Raw genomic sequence first — 18,719 nt, forward strand, 5'->3', positions numbered from 1 at the left:
GTCCTTCTCTTCGTTAAACTAGACATACCCAATTCCAGCAACCGTTCCTTATATGTTTTAGCCTCCAGTCCCCTAATCATCTTTGTTGCTCTTCTCTGTACTCTTTCTAGAGTCTCAACATCTTTTTTACATCGTGGTGACCAAAACTGGATGCAGTATTCCAAGTGTGGCCTTACCAAGGCATTGTAAAGTGGTATTATTTCCATGAGTTGGAAAAAGCAAACCAAATTAGCCAAATCTATCAACCAAATCTAAAACTGTACCTTTAAGGTACAGTGATTCATTTGGTCATTAGCTCACTTTGGGAATTAGTCCACATCTGACATTACATGTTATATATTGCACTTTTTCAGTACATGCAATTACTGGACTATTTGTATACAACTTGCCACACATTTTAAGAACAGCTATGTATTCTGCTATATTTTGTTGATGGGGAGGATGACAGAAGTTTTAGGAATATTTTTGATTAAGTTTTTAAAAGAAATATTCAAGTAGCAAAGAGCAACAGACTGCAAGTGCCCATCTTTCTATAGCCAGAAGTCCACACAGAAAAAAAATATTTGTGGGAGAGCTGCTTGAATAAGTTTTTTTGAAGTTTCCAATGGAAAGAACATCTACATGTTCTTCTTTATGTATGTCAAAAAATGCTGCAAATGAAAACAATAACTGTTAGAAGTTCAAATGAATTGTCAAGAACAATATTAGACTCATCTTATTTCGTGTTTTTTTTTACCAGATTATTTCCTTAGCAGACTGTGGAAATCCTGTGGATGCAGCATTCAGCAAAGTATTCAGCAATATTCAACAAAGAATCTGACAAAGGATCAGATCAGATTCTGATTCCCAAACAAATTAAGCATGAGGTGGATGATGTACCAGGTAGTCCTCGACTTACATCCATTCATTTAGTGACTGTTTGAAGTTACGATGGCAGTCACAAAAGTGGCTCATGATTGGTCCTCACAGTTACCATTGTCACAGCATTTCTGCGGTCAAGTGATTGCAATTCAAGCACTTGACAACTGGTATATATTGCAGCATTGCAGGGTCACGTGATCACCATTTTGGTGATCCTAATTGCCTTCAAACAAAGTCAATAGGGGAGGGATAGGCAACCTTATCTCTTTTATGACTCGTGGACTTCAACTCCCAGAATTCCTGAGCCAGTACAACTGGCTCAGGAATTCTGGGAGTTGAAGTCCACGAGTCATAAAAGAGCCAAGGTTGCCTACCCCTGCAATAGGGGATTCACTTAAAAACCATGTGATTCACTGAACAACTATGGCAAAAAAGTTGTAAAATCAGATGTGACTCACTTAATGACCAAACACTTTGCGATAGTAATTCTAGATAGTGCTTGTCAGTCGAGGACTACTTGTACTCAGTCAAACTTTCATTTATAACATTTCTTTATGAAATTGGAGTGTGATATCAAGGATGGTGACACAGGTTTAATTCTGTGTCCAGTAGTGTTCAAAATTATTAATGACTTGGATGAAGAAATGGAAACTTTGCAAATGATACTAAACTGGATTGGATACCTGATATTCTAGGAAAAGAAACAACATACAAAATTATCTTAGTATGTTAGAGCAGTGGGAATGACATTTGAGGGAGACAATACAAACTTATTCCTTAGGGAAAAGAAATTAAATACAAGATACAGAATGGGAGATACCTGGTGCATATGAAAAGTAATGAGGAACAGCAGTGTGGTATGACTCTTAAATTCAAATCTTGCAAAGCTGGAGCTATTACATTCTGTGCGTATTAGGCAGTGTCTTGATCACTGTGTCTACTTCTGATCATCACATTTTAAGAAAGGAGAATTTGATGGTACATTTTAAGAATCTTGAGTGAACACACAAAGTTCGTCAAGAGATTCATTGACATGCATGGAATATAGGTTTTGTGGCCAGGCATATCTGCTGTTGTGCTAGCATGAGTCAGCAGAAGGAGGAAAAATGAGGAGATAGCCAGGAATGGCCTTGAAGAAAACTGCATTAGTGGCTAGTCAGGATTGTTGTGAAGGAGATGTAGCCAGCCTTCCCTTTGACCAAGCTCTGTAAATTGGTTTTGGGAATTAAAACCCTGGAGAGAATGCCACCTTGTCACTTGCTGGGGAGCAGGTTGCCAGAATGAACTGTAAAAGGAGCAAGTGATTGCGGGGGAAGAGAAGAGAAATACAAAAATATATGTTGCCATATTCGTGCTGCAGACTGTCTTTGGAGAGACTGTGCTGGATATTGTTTGGCTGGAGAGAAGCATCACATACTGGAAAGTCAAGTGTGCTTTTGCCACTTCTTTGATCCAAAGGAAGCAAAGCTTAAAGACTTCAACTGGAGGTTTCCTGGCAGAAGAGAAATGAAATCCCAGAGAGGGGGATGTGTTACATTCAAACCCCAAGCAGATGAGGAAGACGGCTGCCTGGAGACTTTGGAGAAACCTCAGATTGGGAAAGCTGGGGGGGGGGAGTATATCCTGCCACATCTTTGCAGAGGGATGACTGACAAAGTCCGAGCAAGCATGACAAAAGTAGTTGGCTGTATTCTAAAATAATACCTCAGACCCAATACCTCTTTATCTCTCTCTCTCTCTCTCTTAGTGAGTACAGGGAAGGAGGAGGAGAAAAAGAGCGTATATGTTGGAGGTGAGTTAGCAGAATTTTTCAAACTTGGCAACTTTTAAGATCTATGGATTTCATCTCCCAGAATTCTCCAGCCAGTACAAATAGTCCTTGATTTACAGCAGTTCATTTAGTGACCGTTCAAAATTACAATGGCACTGAAAAAAAGTGGCTTATCACCATTTTTCACATTTACAACTTATGACTTACGACTCTTGCAGCATCCCCAGGGTCGTGTGATCAAAATTCAGACTCTTGATAACTGACTAATATTTATGACCGCTGCAATTTCATGTGATCCCCTTTTGTGACCTTCTAACAAGCAAAGTCAATGGGGGAAGCCAGATGCACTTAACAACTGTATTACTAACTTAAAAACTACAATGATTCACTTAACAACTATGGCAAGAAAGATCATAAAATGGGGCAAAATTCAATAAATGTTTTACTTAGCAACAGAAACTCAGTTGTGGTCGTACATCCTGGACTACCTTTATGCTTGGATACGTTACTAACAAATGGAACTGAGAGAGAGAGAGAGAGAGAGGAGAGAGAAAGAGAAAGAGAGAGAGAGAGAGAGAGAGAGAGAGAGAGAGAGAGAGAGAGAGAGAGAGAGAGAGAGTATGTACAAAACAAAGTGAATGAATGACTGGAGAGAAAAGTGAAAGAGAGGAATTGAGTGTGTGGAGCAGTTATCGGTTCTTGGTTGGGAAAGAAGAAAAAAGATCTATGGATGGCATCCCTGAAAGAAGGGAAATGAAGACTCAGAGAGCTCCACTAGAATGGGAAGGCGGGATCTGGTTGGTTGCAGACAGTGGCTTCACTCAAGACCAAGGAGAAGATTGGATGTGGGTGGAGAAGCCCTGGTCTCTGAGGAAGAGAAGACCTGAAAGAGGTTCTTCTCCAAGACAGAAACAGTAAGGTGTTTGGCTGAGCAGATCCAGGAGAAAATCAAGCTGTGGTAAACACACAGCAATTAATTCCAGTTCGTTCTTTTCTTTTCATTCTCACTCCAGAGAGAGAGGCAGAGAGCAAGTTGACACTGGAAAAGTTTGGATGTGGCAGTTCCTAATTGCTGTAAATAGTTTTGCATATAATAAAAGCTCCCTCCTCCCCCAGCCTCTAAAGGCACAAGCACACCTAGCGGTAAAAGAATCCACCATCGCACTATGACAACATGCAGAACGCAGACTCAGAATAATGGTCCTATATTCAAGAAAGTAGATCCCAATTAAATACAATAAGAGCATTTAGACAGTGAACCAAATATCAGAGAAGATAAGACGTGTTCAAGTGGAAGTGGGTCAGATGTTTCTCTGAGTATTTTAGGTTGTTCGCACAAAAATAAGGGGTGGACTCAGTGCCTAAAAGATCTCTTCCAACTCTCATTCTGGATTTGTATTTCTAGGAAAGAGTAAAATTTAAACCTGATTTGTATGCTGTTCTGAGCTACTTTGGTCAACATCTCATTTGTTTATTTACTTCTGCTGATAAGGCAGAATAAATTTTACTTGTAATTCAAAAATCAGCATTTGTTTTAGCTCCTGTAGAATCATGTATCTGGAGTCCAATCTGAAACCAGGTTTATTAGCAATTGTAATGAAAACAAATATTTTGTTACCTGAATAGCAGCCATCACCAGTACTACTAGAGACAACGGGGATATTAAATCAGTGCTAACCCACAGCATGTTGTTGAGAAATCAATTTGAATTCACCCAGCATGCTGTAATTATCTCAGTATGTCTTTGTTTTTAGAGTAAGTTATTGGATAGTATCTGTTACTATGCACATGCCTGACTTAGAATTAACTTTTTCTTAACTAAAAAAAAAGACTAATGTATTGTGGGGCTTCTTTTATGTTTTAAGACAAGCTGCTCTATTGCATACAATTGTTTTAGAAAAAACAACTTCAGTCTTTGAAATATGCTTATTTCCTCATTGAGAGACTCCTCAGTCAGTGATTGGTTGATGTTACAATGGCATGGACTGAGAGGAGTTTATGACTGGTCGTTGTGGTTACAGCTGTCACAGTGTTCTCATGACCATGTGACCCTGATTCAGATAGTTGGCAATTGGCTCACAATTATGCTGTGGCATCCTGCAGTTATCATTTGCCAGCTTCTGACAAGCAAAGTCAATGAGTAAGCCAGCACGACGTTGCAAATGGTAATCAGGTGAACATGGGATGCTGTAACCATATGAGATTCACTTAACAACAGAAACCAGACATGCTGAAGCTGCTGTTGTTAAGTCCATGTGGTCACAATTGTTGCACTTTACAACAGCCACTTAGCAATGGCATTCCTCGTCCCAATTACCATCAATAAGCAAAGACTACCTATAAATGTCAAGGTTAAAAAAAGAAATATTGTGAAGTGTATAAATTTGCTGTGAAAGGGAAACCAAGTTTGCAAGTTGTTCAATAGATCTGGGATCTTTCTGTTGGCTGCAAACTTGTCAAAGGCATTAGGGAAATGTTTTTGAAGGCACTCAGGCATGTGCATGATGGCCTGGGACAATAGTGTGGAAGGTAAACCATCTACAAGATAAGTTAGCTGCCATCTGCATTAAAAAAAATCCCCTATTCAAGTAATCAGTGGAAGAAAAGATGCTGTCAGCCTCTCCATGGCTATGAAGATGAAAAGAAAATAACTAGAAAGGGAGGCTATAACTATTTATGTGCTAAAATAACTTCAAAATTCTCTGGTATGCCCTCTATTACCACTTCATCCCTCAGCTCATCAAAAAGTTATTTCCAACTTCAGTCAATCATAGTAAAATTGACATTTCAGTGCACAATGTTAGTATGATGCTAGAAATCAGTGTAATTATGAACCTGACAAATTCCTTGCTTCAACCTTTGAATCTCCTAGTTCTGAGTTGCTGTTTTGACTGAGTAAACAAATGGAACCCTGTTTTTTCCCCATTTTCAATATATTTGTTGTTGAAATAGTGAAATGCAAATTAGAAAAAGAAAATAAAGCAAAAAAAATAGCTACAAGAAATAATTACAAAGAAACCTTTCTAACACATCTTTCTCTTCCCTTCCCTTCCTTTCCGATACTATAATTTATACTGAATGTTAAAAGATTATTTCTGGCTTCCCTTTAAGTCCTTTTAAGACATTAGGATTTAATATTGCACTTCTGTGTAATGTGTCAAACATAAAGGAGCCATTCCTCCCTGAATTTGCTTGAACTTCTATTATGGATGTATACTGTCAATGTTGCATTGCAGTATATTCTCCAGTTTTTTAATTCATTTTTTTACCATATTTGTAAATCTTACATTCATTCTTCCAGAGCACCCAAGTGTCTTAACTGATTCCCTAATTCCTAAGCATCCTTTGTAAAGAGTATGTTGTATCCCCCTTTTTATATTACCTCTTGTCCTTCGGTAAATGATCTTCTCCTCTCTGTTTCTGTAGCCTTTGCTGCCTTTCTAGTGTTAGCAATTTTTATTCTTTTTAATTTCTAATCCAAAAAAGGAGGAAGAAAGAGTAAAAAACACAAACTGTTTTCTATGGCCATAACTCTTTAGTCCCATTGATCTTTCTCAGCTTCTTAAGTTTAGCTATTAGTCCATTTTTAATTTTTGTATTCCAAACTCCTGGCTTTTTGCTTTAAATCCTTTTAAATCTCCATAGTTATTTATTTTCTTTTTACTATAGTCTTTCCCAAAGATTGAAGGTGTACTCAGCCAGGTGGCTTTGGGTGCTCTGTTGGACTGAAGATCTCTTTTTACTTTAAATTCTTTCCATTCAAATACCCTTCAGAAAATGGATTGGGCAAACCCACTATCCTTTAAATAGGCGTTGCCTGAGGCTATAAGCATCTTATGCCTTATCTTCCTCTATAGTTCTGCCTACTTTTTATGGAAAGTAGCCCTTCAGAGTTAAAGTAGACCATGTTGCAGCTTTCTCCTTGTCTGGAGAAGCTCTGTTATTTCAGGCACACTGTCAGTCTGCCAGTATTTGTCTCTGCATAATCCACAATGCATGGAGTTGTGTTAATCTGCCATTTTTCTATGCGAAAATCAAACTACATTTTCATTCACATTTCAGAATTATAGAAATCTCACAGTAACTTTGCAAATATGCAATTTTTTTATGAAGAATGGAGTACTTCTGAATCATGTCATACGTAATATGGCACAATGTTCACTAAGACAGGGCTTTTCAACCAGTGGTACGGGTACCACCTGTGGTACATTGGCACCTGGCAGGTGGTACGCGACCATCCTAGAAAAGTGGTAGCAGGGGAGGGGAATGAGCTGAACCGGTGGCAGCACTGCACAAGCCTGAGCGAGAGATGGCTGGAGCTGCAGGGCTGTCAGGGCTCAGCGGAAGCACCAGGATCAGCACCAGGCTCCAGCTGGAGCTCGGCACTGATCCTGGTGCTTCTGCTGAGCCCTGAAGAAGCACCAATCAGCTGGAATGTTGCCTTATCTCCAGAGTCTTGTGATTTACATTCAGATGCATGACAACTGATTCATATTTATGATGGTCACAGTGTCCCAGGGTCATGTGAAGTGACCAAAACCTGCTGCAACCACCCATCAGATGGGGGGAATAAAAACCACACACACTCCACCCCCCCCCCCCGCTGCCAATTCTCAACAGAAATGCTCACAACAATGGAAACCTCGAACAGGAGGAAGAGCGCCACCAGGTGGGCAGGCAGGTGTCTTGCTCGGCTGTGGCTTGGGGGGCACTTTTTTCAGTGCCATTGTAACTTCGAACAGTCACTAAGTGAACTGTTGTAAGTCGAGGACTACCTGTACTTCATCACTTTTTCCTTTTTTTTTTTTTTGGTCATCAGGTTTTTGACACCTTGCTAGGCGACTGGTGGTACTTGGATATTGCCATATATGAAAAGTGGTACAATGGGTGAAAAGATTGAAAAGCCGTGCACTAAGAAACTCTATGTCAACTAGGCATTACATGAATGTGATCTCAGAACCACTGAACTATATCTTTCAAAGATCCTGAACCACTGGGGAACTACCAGAGGACTGGAAAAGAGCTGATGTAGTTCCCATCTTCAAAAAAGGGGAAAAATGGATCCAGGAAACTACAGACCTATCAGCCTGGGAAGATTCTGGAAAAGATAATCAAGCAATGAATCAGCGAACACCTAGAGACAAACAAAGTCATTACCAAAGGCCAACATGGGTTTGTCAGAAACAGATCATGCCAGACAAATCTTACTGCATTCTTTGACCAGATGACAAAATTAGTGGACCAGAGGAATGCTGTGGATATACAGTAATTTATTTGGACTTCAGTAAGGCATTTGATAAAGTAGACCACAACCTACTACTTGATAAGATAGAAAAATGTGGGTTAGACAGCATCACCACCAGATGGATTCGTCGCTGGCTGACTGGCCATACTCAGCAGGTGGTCCTCAATGGAACTGCATCTACATGGAGGGAAGCGTGTAGTGGGGTGTCCCAGGGCTCCATTCTGGGCCTAGTGTGCCTCAACATCTTCATCAATGATTTGGATGAGGGGATAGATGGGGAACTCATCAAATCTGCAGACGACACCAAGCTGGCAGGAATAGCCAAGAAGATAGGCTTAAGATACAGAAGGATCTTGACAGACTTGAACATTGGGCGCTAGCTAACAAAATGAAATTCAATGGCGGAAAAAGTAAGGTTCTATATTTAGGCAAGAAAAACCAAATGCACAGATACAGTATAGGTGCTACCTTGCTCAGTAGTAGTAACTGTGAGAGGAATCTCGGAGCCCTAGTGGACAATCACTTAAATATGAACCAGCAGTGTGCTGCAGCTGCCAAAAAAACCAACACAGTGCTAGGCTGCATTAACAGGGGGATAGAATCAAGATCACATGAAGTGTTAATACCACTTTCCAATGCCAGACTTGGAATACTGCATCCAGTTTTGGTCACCACGATGTAAAAAAGATGTTGAGACTCTAGAAAGAGTACAGAGAAGAGCAACAAAGATGATTAGGGGACTGGAGGCTAAAACATATAAGGAACGGTTGCTGGAATTGGGTATGTCTACTTTAATGAACAGAAGGACCAGGCGTGAAATGATAGCAATGTTCCAATATCTCAGCGGTTGCCACAAAGAAGAGGGAGTCAAGCTATTCTCCAAAGCACCTGAAGGCAGGACAAGAAGCATCGGATGGAAACTAATCAAAGAGAGAAGCAACCTAGAACTAAGGAGAAATTTCCTGACAGTTAGAACAATTAATTAGTGGAACAACCTGCCTCCAGAATTGTGAATGCTCCAACACTGGAAGTTTTTAAGAAGAGACTGGACAGCCATTTGTCTGAAATGGTATAGGTTTCCTGCCTGAGCAGGGGGTTGGACTAGATGAACTCCAAAGTCCCTTCCAACTCTTTTTTTATTTTATATATTTTTATTTATTTATTTATTTTTATTATTGTTGTTGCTATTACTATTATTACTATTGTTGTTGTTGTTATTATTATAAATACTAGACATAGAGCACTCCAAATCACACATTCTGCTAGAGAGAAGTTCCCTGCAGACGGTTTCCAGCATGAGTTGAAAGTTCAGAAGACTAAACCTCTGCTCCCAGTGATTTACCCAGATTGGATCTTGCAACATTATCCTGGGACATGTATATTTGCCTTCATTTGTGAGACAAGATAATGTAAATCTTATCGTAGTTAGAAGCAACACTGAATTAAGCAGGTTTCAAATGGTACAAAAACACAAAATGATGGAGTTTTTATGGATGGATAATAATTTAAAGTAACAATACATTTAAAGCCCACAGTCAAATTAAATATAACCTTCAATAGTACTTTTAGCTAAATACCGTATATACTCGAGTATAAGCCGAGTTTTTCAGCCCATTTTTGGGGCTGAAAAATGCCCCCTTGGCTTATACTCGAGTCAGCGTCTTGAAGCAGCTGCTGTTGCCGCCGCTGCCGCCAGGCAAGCCACGGCGCCTCGCCGCTCGCTCCCCCTCCCCTGCCGCTGCGCTCCGCCTGCTTGCCCGGTGCTGGCGGCGGCAGCTCGNCTGCGCTCCGCCTGCTTGCCCAGCAGCGGCGGCCGCAGCGGCAATGAGCTGGGCCAGCGTGTTCCTGCTGCCGCCGCAGCCGCCCGGCTCGTTCCTGCCACCACCGCCCAGCGTGTTCCTGCCGCCGCCGCAGCCGCCCGGCTCGTTCCCGCCGCCACCGCGGCCGCCCAGCTCGTTCCCGGCATCGCCCCGGCCTGTGATGCTCCAGGTACGGCCCTCCCCCCTTACCTTACGTTCCCTGCAGCGCTGCGTGTCAAGGCCGGGACGGAATACCCCGGGCCGCCGCAGCCAAGCGCGAGGGGGAACGCCAGACGCCTCGCGCGAAGGTGGGAGACCTGGCAACGCTGCGCCCTGACGGGCGCTCACCGACAGGGCTAGGGAGGCCGAGACGGCCAGGGAGGAACAGCCAAAATGCCCCCTCAGCTTATAAGCGGGTCACCAATTTTTCCCAGTTCTTTGTGGGAAAATCGGTCCCTCGGCTTATATTCGGGTCGACCTATACTCGAGTATATACGGTAGTTTCTTTAATCTTTCCTGCTTTTCTTGAAACAGATTGTCTTAATTTTCTGAATTCCCTTCCAGTCTCTTGAGGCTTCCAATGAGTTATTTGTGAAGTTGTTAAAAAGATGTAGAATACACCAGTTTATATTTTAGCCTTGATTTCTAATTTCTACCTTTGTTTTAAAAAGAACTATTTTTCTCTGTAGCTGGATAATCTGACACTGCACACCAAGGAAACAGAACTGTCCTTCATTCAGAAATGGATTCTTTTGTTTGAGATAAGTGAATATAGACTGATACTCACATACAGGATGGATAGTAGAATTCTCTGCCTATTCACTACATGCTAATGTAGTTTATACCCAACCCAAAGCTATGAAAGACGGCTTATAAACCATAACAGCTTGATGTACATATCACTCCAGCCAAAACTAAACAAACATTATGAATTTAACATGAAGTGTGAAACCAGATTGGGTATTTCTTCAGTACAATTACATATAGTCCTGAGGTTGCACCCATTGATTTAGAGCCATTCAAAGTTACAATACTGCTGAACAAAGGGATTTATAACTGACTGTTTTGGTCACATGAACAAAATTCAGACACTTGGCATTCAAGTTCACCAATTATGTTTTGAAAATGTCTAATTTGGCTCATCATTAGAAAAGTAACTACTTTAATGACAAGTATATTGTATTTTTGTGCGCATTTTCTGCAGTGAGAAATTGCACTTTATGCAATATAATATTACATATATCAGTAACAGAGGGATAATTAAGGAGAGAGAAGGGGGAAACTAAGATGATTTGCAAGCTGCCTCCTTTTGCTCAAAAACCCAATTATAAGATGCATTTTGTTTTTAAAATGAGCAAGTTTTTTAAAAGAAAAAAAATACTAGCAAGATACTTGCCTAGTAGGACATATTTGTACAAGGGCATATGTAACAATGATGCCACAAAAATGCAGCACTGATTTCAATCAATTGCCACAGACTTCACATTACTTACAAGAATGAAAAAAAATGCATTAGAATCAACAGGGTGAAAAAAAAGGATATTCCATTTTTATACTCGCTACCTTGAACATACTTCACATTTAATTTCACCCTACTGCCATGGGCACTGTGTTGTTATGACAGCTGATCTGCCATTGAATAGCTGTAAAAGAAAATCAACAAAAGATTGCTTCAATGATTTTCGATGCAATTTATTGGAGCTTGTATCTTGCGGCTGCTGCCACCTGTCGGGGTAATGACACATGATGGGTGATTAAAGTGCAAGTCCTTAAATCAAAGCTGTGCTGAGAGTCTAGATAGGCAGAAAAAGACACTTGAAGCTTGTTTATCTCTTACAGTGGGAGGACCTCATTAGGACAAAAAACCAAAAACCAAAACCTTGTTAGACTAACAAGAGCAAATGCTTGTGTGGAGGGAAATGTTTCATATTTTCAAGGTTTAGCATAAATTTCCCTGTAGCTCTTCTCAGCATGCACATTACAAAACTACTGATTTGTTATTATGTGCCTGCATGAATTTGATTACCACAATTGCAGTTCCAGGTGGTTCTTTTTCATTTATTTTTATAAAATTTCTGCTTTTAATTTCCACTGGACAGACATCAAACCTTCCTATTGATATCTTAATCTGCATATGTCATCAAAAATATATTAAGGAACAATTGGACATTTTTCAGTTCAGGACAGAGTTATAATAAAGATTGGAACTGGGCAGAAGCTCTCAAATTATGATTTGTGAAAGCTTCTTTCACATGGCTTATGGAAAAGTTGCAGGACAGAATATCTGTAGGTGTTTTTGTCATTCATTCTGGTGGTAAAGTCTGAAGAATCCATAAACCTTAGTGGGGGACTAATGTCTTTCAGATTATGGCACTAAATAGGAATTAACATAGATTGATTTGCAGTTAAAAAAAACTATGTGATTAAATGTTTGAAAAGGAAGGTAGATGAAACAAATTCTGCATTCAATTAATCTTAGATTTCCAAACATATTATGTTCATTCAATACTATATACTATACACTTTATAAACAGAGAAAACTCCAGCTCATTGGGATCATGGCATGTTACGTTTTTTTTTAAAAAAGGATGATAAAGCCACTTTATCAGACCTGCAATATATCCGCTGTTTGTTAATTGGTTGCTGAAGTTTTGCCAAACATATAGATTCTACGTAAAATATAATTTGAATATTTAATTTTACTTTATTTTAATTTTACTTATTTTACTTTACAATGATTATAGCAATGTAGGATTTCTAGTTTAAAATTATAGTTTATGGCTTACGATGATGAGAATACTCCAAGATGATATGCTTATCTAAGGCTCTTCTAGACAGAAGTAAGGTTTCAACAGTGAAATGAGATAAACCCCTCATTATGCAGATGCCATCATAACCAGCTGCCTACCATAGTAAAATTTCCTAGGAAACATTTATGTCATCTCTGACATGTTCTCTACTAAGGAAATCCTGTTTCAAGAACTGAGTATCTGTATTAGCTCTAGGTCTTGCATTCCACCTTTCCATACTGACCTTCCCATGCTTGTGAGCATTTACTTTTGCCTTCTTTCTCTAGTACGTTCTCTGTAACAGTCTCAAATCTTAAAAGCTGAATCAAGTGACAGGCAGAAGCACAAAAGGCAACCACAGCAATTCCACTGAGACTGCTCAATTTTTATTTCTCTTCCAGGAAACTTTATTGGAAATTTACTACACTTGTTTCTTAAAAACTCACCTGTGACTGCAAAAAGTCTTTGGGTCACATCACTTGATTTAGCTAGCCCTGCTCAGGTTTTGTTTTTCTATCCAAAATGAATTTTAAAATAGTAAAGACAGTCCAGATTACTTTCAAATGTGTTTAAATTGAAAAGTTGGAAGGCAGGTAAGCTTATTACCTGATGATATTCTAATTTGCAGTAGTCACAAATATCTGTAGCTCAGGTGTAGGATGAGGGTGACGGTTTTTTCTCCGAAGCTTGTGGGTTGGTTTCTGAACGTTTCATTACCAGGCTAGGTAACATCTTCAGCAGAGTTTAGAGGATGCCAGTGTCAGTGTTCTTCTGTTTATAAGGGCTTCAGGTGTGTGGATGTGTCAAGTGGGGGTCTTGTGATGTCACAAGACCATCACTTGACACATCCACACCTGAAGTCTTATAAACGGATGAACACTGACGTCCCCTAACCTCCACTGAAGATGTTTCCTAGCTTGGTAACAAAACGTTTGGAAACCAACTCATAAGCTCAGAGAATGAACCGTCACCCTTAGTATTCTAATTCACAGATTTCTCAGTGGCATTATTTCATCTGGTTTTTAAAAAATGTGTATATCCTTCGTAGTTAATAGTTAAATTGCAGAAAAGGAAAAGAGCACAGGATTTATTACATGACCAGAATGCAATTTAACAAGCTCAAGAGGTAGAGAAATGAGATTGCTTTACTTGGATTCTCATACTGCACAGATAGAACCGTTGCTTCACTCTCCTTAATAGGAGAGTCAGTTTTGATTTTAATCTGATCTCTTGTTTGACTGAGTCCAAAACATTTTAAGAAGTGTTCAGAACTAGATTTTATCATTTAATGCTAAAATTGTGGAGAACATGTCCCCATGTATAAGCTCTTCAATCAAACAAGGGAAATATCTTTTGCAGATATGTATTAGTTTCAAATTCAAGCCATTTTTTCAAGCTATTATAATTTATTTCAACTTTCTTGTGATCTGAATTGTACTTCTTCATCCACATTAGCTTTTCTGTTGTTCTATTACAGGTAAAAATTTGTGCTGCGAGCTTCTAATTAGAGAGGAAATAGTGTGGGATGGGTGATCCAAGCAATTCATTTTGCAAGTTTAAATTCTGTATTTATTTCTAAGCTCACCACCCAGAAAAAGATGTCTATAGCACATTTCCTCCCGTTTCAATTCTGAGCATATGGAGAGGCTACTAGAAAGACACTCTGCAGACTAGACAAGCATATTATATCTGATTAATTAGCCTAGCAGGATGCATTACACTAGAATGGAGCTTGAAGCTTGCCTCTGCTAAAATGCCTGTACCACAGGACTGGAACAGATAAGCCAATAGTACAGTGTTTTTCAACCTTAGCAAATATAAGATGTGTGGACTTCAACTCCCGGTGCTGGCTGGGGAATTCTGGAAGTTGAAGTCAACACATCTTGAACTTGCCAAGGTTGAAAAACACTACAATAGTATTAGCTGATAAGAATGAAGGTGAAAAGGAGTAAGAAACCCCACAAAAAAGGCAAAAATTTGAATAAAGTATGTCAACTATCCCACATAATGATTGCTTATTACTGTACTGTATATTAAGCATCAGTTAAATGTGTATACACTGATCTAGATAAAATATGTTCTGGCATTCAACTACTATAAACCATAACTGTCATACAAAATGAACAATGGGAACAGAAAGAATGGGTGTGCTTTTCAGAATTATTTTGGGTAGCTCCTAAATCTAAATAAATTAATAAAAAAGAACTAAATATAATTTTGTTACTTGATGCTAGAAGCTTTTATTTGATTCAAAAGATAACTATCTCCTGAGAGATCTTTGCTCTAAGTTGATAAAAGATACTCTTTTATAACACATAAAACTGCATAGCTTAATCAGACATAGCTGTCAACTAAGAGGAAGCTGGAAGGTTGCCAAAAATGCCAAAAATATGGCATTTACTATCTATTCAGAACTGCTTTTAACAATTGCTTTGGAAAAATCAGCATCATCCCAATTCTAAAAAATGCAGTAACTTATCTGCATTACATTGGTCAGTTCAAGCTTAATTGGGAAAAATGGCTTCTGTTTTATAGTAAAAAGAACTAAATTGGCACTTTTTCAGATGTTTTAGATCACAATTTCCATTATGCCAACTGCGGGTAGTTGGATTTATGGAATCTGTAGCCCAAGCATCTGGAAGGCATCAAATTCTGTTACTCTAGGGAAGATCGTACTTGGGGATTTATATGATTCTGTCATATAAATTAAAGCCTTTGTATTTATCAATGAATACAATACAAAATCTAGCCACTGTCCTTCTTTCTTTTTTAATAATGTGAATTTAAGGGGGTTATAATAGCCCTTTTTAAAAAGCCAAAATAAAAGAACATTAGCAAAAGCTTTTTTAGTCTGTGTTCTTTCATTGCTTTGGTTATTAGCTGTACAACTTTCTCTACACCAAAGTGATTTGGTACATACATATATAGAAAGAGAGAGTGAGAGAGTGTGTAAATTAAGGCTGGCAGATTGAATGTTGCATTTGTCATGTCTTGTGACCCCAGGAAAAATTGATTATACAAATTCACTGTGGATTCATCACTAAAAGGGCAGCTTTTGATTAAAAATGTCCAATATTCATTCTGGGACATTTGGAGATTATTCAATTGTTGTCACTTGGCCCCCCTTCCCCTCTTTCTAAGCAAAGAAATCATTATTTAGGTAGTTTCTATTGTAGCCACACCTGAACTTAAAAATTGGCAGAACAGTACTAAAATTCTCTTCTGGTCTTGGTCCAAAAGACTTTATTCTTTGTTTAAGAACACCATTTAGGACTGTAGGCTTAAATGCAAATCAAGAAGAAAGAAAAGAAAGAAAAGTCTTGGAAATTCTACGAAGTATCATTTCACCATATTTTGAATGATGATGTTCAGAAATTTAGTTGTTTTCTTTGAATGACCTAGCAAATGCACAATTAAGAATGTATATTTGGGGCTAAAAATCACCACTTTCCAAAGCAACATAAATAAAACCTCGTGATTCTGATTTGCAGAATATGGATGATATTACTGTCATTACAATAAAGTATGAAACTCAACTGAAAGATAAGCATCTCCTGTGAAGGCATTCGGAACCTCTTTGTAGTGATCCTTATTTAAGCTCTGTCCAGGTTTAAATATATTTGCAACATTAAGATGCCTCACTGTACTCCAAAAATATAATGTTAAAGGAGCTCAATAATCTTACAGAAATGTTTTACAGACAATGTCAACTCTTCCCTTTGCCCACTTAATCTTCCTCAATTAAATTATAACCAAGTGATTCAGCTGCAGCAAGAAGAATGTGCAGGTGTGCCTTAGAATGAATGCAAAATACTTTTTTTTTTCAATTCAGGAGCTGAAAGCTATCCTTTTGCAACTCAATAGTCATTACTATCAGGAAGAAAGTCTTACTTTTAACAGTGAGGTACATGGACTTGCTGACGTCAGCCCCCACATCATTGCTGACCTTGCAGAGGTAGTATCCACTATCTTCTTCCAGAACATGCTTGATCAACAAGGAGCCATTTGTCAGAAGCTGGATACGCCCATTCAAGGCAATTGGTTGGAACTGGGGAACTCCAGCACCTATTGGTATAATTAAAAAAAATTAATCAGGAGGCAAGATGCCTGAAAGAAGTAATTGATTTGATTGCTACTGGAACAAAATTGAAATGACTTAGAAGTCATTTTAAGTATATGCACACATACAAACACATACATACATGTGAGATAGACAAAAAAATTTTTTTAAAAAAACTCCTGCAGTAATAATTGATATGGGAAGTAGACAGGGACACATTTCTAAAAATTACTTAGATTAAGAGCCATACTTGTAAATTTAGTAACTGCTAAAATATTCAAAGTTTTGCCTGGGATATCTAAAAGTGCACGCAAGGGTCATGATATTTAAATACACTTGGTCCTCAACTTATGACCATAAGTACAATCATGTACATAAGATGAGCACTACCTGTACAAATGTTATGTTCATCAAGTGGGAGTGCAAATGAGCTACAGCTTTAATGGTAGCCTCCTGGTAATTAATTTGCCATGGAACAAAAGTATACCCCAAGTTATAGCTTTGGAAAGATAACAGAAGATTTTGTCTTCTTCCCATTGTAGTGTGGCACCAAAGTTATAATCAAAGCACAATGGAATAATTTGTTTGTCAAACAAGAGCCTAGCAGATACAATACTACACTACTCTACTCTAGAGGTCTATAATCTTTTTCAAATTAAAAGATACATGATATTTTTCAGTACTGTGACAGGGGTCCAATCCCCAACATGAGTGGGGCCAAGAGAAAGAGGTGGATAGCACTAAAATAAAAATAAATTGTCAGTTAATATGACTTTTATCCTATATATTTAATATTGTCCCACTTTTACTTCCTAACAATTAGAAATTTGGGGGTAATTTGGATAGAAAGCTTTAGAGACGTTTTAGGACTGCTGGAGTTAAGTCCATATGTTATATTCCCAACAAACAGCAAACAAACAACCAGAGCTCCACAAGAATTCTACCATTTGGGAGAACAAGTACTTTCAGCCACTTTGGGACTGGATTTGGAACTGATCTCACAATATTGGCTGGTTTCAGAAGCTGTGTCAAATTATTCTGCTGTGCTCTAGTTTATTTGAAACCAGCAGTGTTAATATTTTTCTCTGAACTGTAGTGAATTTGATGAGCTTGTGGGTAGTCTATTTTCACATTCACAGGACCTCTTGCCTCACCTCTATTCCAGGTCTTAAGCTGGCTATTGCTATTCCCTTCCCAGGCACTTATACAGATAAAAGGCTCAGATTCTCCTTCTGGAGCCTAACTGCTCCATAAATTTAAAAGTATCTCCTCCATTCTGATAGGCATTGCAAAATGCAGCCAAAGTTAGAAGGTTGCCTGCTTGAAGAAATGCTGACATTTTATCATTCTACTTCTCACACCACAAAATATTTTAAATGCAAGATGGGATGGTAATTTGGCAGTTGGAAAGCCTTTGTGTGCTTTTAGCAAATACCTAAATACATGAACTAGGAGGTACAGATATTTGTTTTGTTTCTGTGTAGAGTAGGGCTGAGGAGAATAGTGGTAGCTCACAAATCAAGGAATTGATTGATACGCAAAACACTCCTCCTGTTAAACTGATTGTTTCCTATATTTCAAGGTCAACAAAAGTGAGGAACACTGAAGAAAAGGTTAAACTTTCTATGTGGACCAGATGTCCATTTGTAAATGAAAGGGGACTGCTCACTAGCACATGTATAAATCTTCTTTATTTTATTTATTTATTTTATTTATTTTTATTTATTTATTTTTATTTATCACTAACTTCTATGCCGCCCTTCTCCCCACGGGACTCAGGGCGGCTCACAGCATGTTAAAAAACAACACAAAAAACATTTCCCCTATAAAACCAATTAAAAATCAAATATATTAATGGCTGTGTCATTATTAAAATCTTTAAAAAATTTTCCCTATTTAAAATTCACGCTAGGTCAGTCCCGCTTGTTGAAAAAGCCATGTCTTGAGGGCGCGGCGGAAGGTTAAGAGATCCGGGATCGTCCGGATCTCGGGGGATAGTTCGTTCCAGAGGGTGGGGGCACCCACAGAGAAGGCCCTCCCCCTGGGGGTCGCCAGCCGACACTGCCTGGCCGACGGCACCCTGAGGAGGCCCGCTCTGTGGGAGCGTACCGGTCTGTGGGAGGGAATCTGTGGCAGAAGGCGGTCTCGTAAATATCCAGGTCCTATGCCATGGAGCGCTTTAAAGGTGGTAACT

At 38.9% G+C, this 18,719-nt stretch overlaps 1 protein-coding gene across 1 annotated transcript in view; it reads right to left on the reverse strand.

The window, feature by feature from the left end:
- The window catches only part of DSCAM (DS cell adhesion molecule), a gene marked incomplete at its 5' end in the record, with an annotated part of 259,601 nt that overhangs the window by 115,468 nt on the left and 125,414 nt on the right, over window positions 1-18,719 (reverse strand). The window contains one exon of the mRNA XM_029285138.1: window positions 16,357-16,530. Within this exon, the coding sequence (XP_029140971.1) occupies window positions 16,357-16,530 (174 nt within the window). The remainder of the gene's footprint in view (window positions 1-16,356; window positions 16,531-18,719) is intronic.

The sequence above is a fragment of the Protobothrops mucrosquamatus genome, unplaced genomic scaffold (assembly GCF_001527695.2).
Source record: "Protobothrops mucrosquamatus isolate PMUCROS unplaced genomic scaffold, P.Mucros_1.0 scaffold1331, whole genome shotgun sequence".
Taxonomy (NCBI): Eukaryota; Metazoa; Chordata; class Lepidosauria; order Squamata; family Viperidae; genus Protobothrops; species Protobothrops mucrosquamatus.